We start from the raw sequence: 3414 nt of genomic DNA on the forward strand, positions 1-3414 counted from the left end.
CGCATCGAGCCGATTTCTGGCCAAACGGCTAACGACACGGTGGTGCTCTCTGGCCACCAAGACTCGATCAACCGCTCGACCAACAACACGTACGCCCCTGGCGCCGACGACGACGGATCTGGATCGATTTCCATCTTGCACACGCTCACGCATTTGCTCAATTCGAACGAGTGGAACCCCACGCGCCCCGTGGAAGTGCACTGGTACGCGGCGGAAGAGACGGGATTGCAAGGGTCGGTCGAAATCGTCAAGTCATATCTGGCTGAACAAACTGACATTTACGCCCAAGTCCAACAAGACATGATCGGTTACTACAAGCCTGGCACCACTCCCGTGGTGGCGTTTGCTGTGGACTTTAGCTACGTTCCGCTCGTGGATTTCTTGAAGAAGCTCGTGACCAAGTACTTGACGATCGGCTACGCGGACCGCATATTCGGCTACGGCGCGTCGGACCATGCCAGTTGGTTCCGTGCGGGGTACCCGTCGTCGTTTCCATTTGAAGCTGCCCGAGGCAACAGCAACCCATACATCCACACGTCTAACGACACGCTGGCTAACATCAACTGGGTGCACGTCGCGGACTTTACCAAGTTTTCCATTGCGTACGTTGTTGAGCTGACGCAACAAACGCAGGTGGCGTGCTAAAGTGACGGTGGTTACGATACCGTTTTGAGTAATAAAAAACATTATATGGTGGAAAACCAGTGTGGGTTTGTCGTCGTCTAATAATGTAGACACAAGAATCGACAAACAAGTAGGCTCGAAACGTGCTAACGTTAACTCATTATGCATGGCTCTACTGTACCGTGTCTCTCCCCAAAGTAGTGGTAGTTGGACACCGGAAAGCCGCTACAGATTAGGCAAGTTTACTAGTATTATTTTTTTACATATACCCGGAAATGTTGTTATTATGGCGCTTCACGATGAAGCTGAACAACGATGGAGTTCTGTTTATACTTCCTCTGTTCCATAATGAAATTGACTTGATTTTTATTAATCCATTTCTCAGTCGTTTCGAAGCCTAATTGGTCGCATGGCAGCCCAAAGGCATTAACGTACTGAAAAAGGCTCTATTTTCGGTTTGGCTGTGAGGCTCCCGATAACATGCACAACAAATCACGACGACGTCGACGTAACTGCAAAAATACGTCATGCACAATGCTTGTCCGATCGACTTCAAATTTCGCGCAATCGCTTGCTCCTGATGACTAGATATACCTAGCTATTCAGAGGCTGCTCTAGATGCCACATGCCACGATCACCAAACGACTGACGTCCGCGGACGGCAATCTTCATTCGAAAGTTGAGGTCCAACGGTCGAGCGCTCCAAGCACTATGCGAGGAGGTTGGTGTGACCCTCCAAGCAATCTCCAAGATTTGGCAGCTGGGGACCGACACCACAGCCAGCCTCGGGTATCCCTTCCTTGACTCAACGATCGAAAACCAGAGTGGCATGCCTGAATCCCTTGATCGTGCGTCGCTAGAAGCTCACGTGAAAGCTCAGACTGCATTCAGTCGCTCAATGTTTTACGCTCTTGCCGCTGCCACTGGGGTCTCAAAGACGACGCTCTGGCGTCTTGTGAAGTCGAAGGCCATGAAGCGCTGCACCAGCTATTTGAAGCCTATGTAAACTCAAAAGTACGATCCTTTCTGCGCTGCCATCGAAATGTACCCCTGTATTGGAACGACATGCTGGACTACATTCACAGAGACGAGAAGTGGCTCTATATGACTAACGTAGATGGATGGTACTACCTATGTTCTGGTGAAGATGACCCTGCGCGGATGTGTCAGTCAAAGAATCGTATCATCAAGATGATGTTCTTGACGGCCATGGCAAGACCGAGGTATGACAACACGAAGCGAATTCATTGGTACGGCAAGATCTGTGCATGGGCCTTCACGTCAAAGTGTCAAGCTCTTCGCAACAGCAAGAACCGCAAGCGTGGTGATGATGTTGTTGAACCGACGACAGTCACAAGGGAGGTGTACCGAGACTACGTTGTCAACAAAGTTATCCCAGCGATTCGATCCCTATGGCCGCGGCAACGATCAAGCGTGATCTGGATCCAACAAGATGATGCAAGACCCCATGTCAGAGTTGACGATGCTTCTGTTCGAATGGACGGATAGAACAACAAATTGTGTGCTCCACCAGCTCAAAGTCCGGGTATGAACGTTCTGGACCTCGGATTTTTCAATGCCATTCAGTGCCTGCAACATCAAACCCACACGACATCAATTGAAGAGTTGGTGTTGGCGGTACATTCTGCTTTCTCTGATCTGGATATGCGCATCTTGGACGAAACGTTCATGACGTTGCAGAAGGTGATGAGTATGTATGTAAAATAGACGGCGACAGTGTTTACAAGTTGCACACATGAAAAAGGACACCCACGTTATTTGTGAACAGCTCACTCCCTCCCCGCCTGGAATGCTACAGAGATGTTGCTGCATCCATTGAAGCCATGGAGGAGCGGATTGACTACGAGCAGCGCGTCGTCAACATGATTGAACTCTTTGAGGCTGATTGCAGTATTCAAGGGCATGCCCACATGAGCAATGTTAACGCAGTTTGTGAAATGGCCCAAGAGCTTGCGATTGAATAAGTCGACGAAGAAAATGTGCAGCATGTCCTGTAGACGATGGTCGTAAAAGTGCAAATATGAATAAAAATACATACACCAGAAGTATTATTTTAAATTAAGCATACAAATTCTCATATATATTTTATTCCCCTTCGGTTGTCAACTTCTTTATGGAATAGAGGAAGTACTACTCAGGTAACGCATCGAATTCTCGGACACTTTTTGACTTAAATTTTCAATTCCATCTCATACAAAATGTAAGAAGAAATTAGAAATATAGATAACATGTCTGGAAAATATAATTCAAGATCTGTTTTTTGAGCGACGAATTTCACAAATTGACCTACAACTCTGAGAGTTGTGAATTTTAATATTGCATTGAAGAAATCGTATGTGAAACGCTATTTCTCGGAAAAATCGTAATATCTAGGATTTGTATGATACTAAAAATAGACATTTTGGGTCGAATAAAAATACGGCTAATAGGATGCGCTCATTATAATACCTTATAATAATACAGCCCATAGTACGGAATCCCTCAGTAATGGAGTGCATCTATTGGTTAAAAGTTTAGTGTCCGAGAATTCGATGCGTTACCTTAGTATTAATACTATTAACAGTATTGTGCTTTTCACATATTTTGGCTAATCTGGGTATAAATACCCGCTTTTAACCAGTGGGTGACGAAGTTTTAGATTAATTCAACTTAGTTTTAGCTAATCGGAAGTACCTATGATTGGATGAGCAAGAGCTGTTCCTGCAGCATATGTTGCTAACCTGAAGCGTTTGCCCATTTCATTTCGGCAAACGCGGGGGTTTACAGAGT

General features: G+C 46.0%; 1 protein-coding gene across 1 annotated transcript; it reads left to right on the top strand.

Annotated features, from left to right (window-relative positions):
* Nucleotides 1–300: 300 nt before the first annotated feature.
* On the top strand, nucleotides 301–2133 carry H257_13379 (hypothetical protein; the record flags this gene model as incomplete). The annotated part of the gene is made up of 2 exons (XM_009840877.1): nucleotides 301–633; nucleotides 1516–2133. The coding sequence occupies 2 exons, from the start codon at nucleotides 301–303 to the stop codon at nucleotides 2131–2133; spliced, it is 951 nt and encodes a 316-aa protein (XP_009839179.1).
* Between the last annotated feature and the right edge of the window lie 1281 nt (nucleotides 2134–3414).

This window comes from Aphanomyces astaci (assembly GCF_000520075.1).
Source record: "Aphanomyces astaci strain APO3 unplaced genomic scaffold supercont1.48, whole genome shotgun sequence".
Classification (NCBI taxonomy): Eukaryota; Oomycota; class Saprolegniomycetes; order Saprolegniales; family Verrucalvaceae; genus Aphanomyces; species Aphanomyces astaci.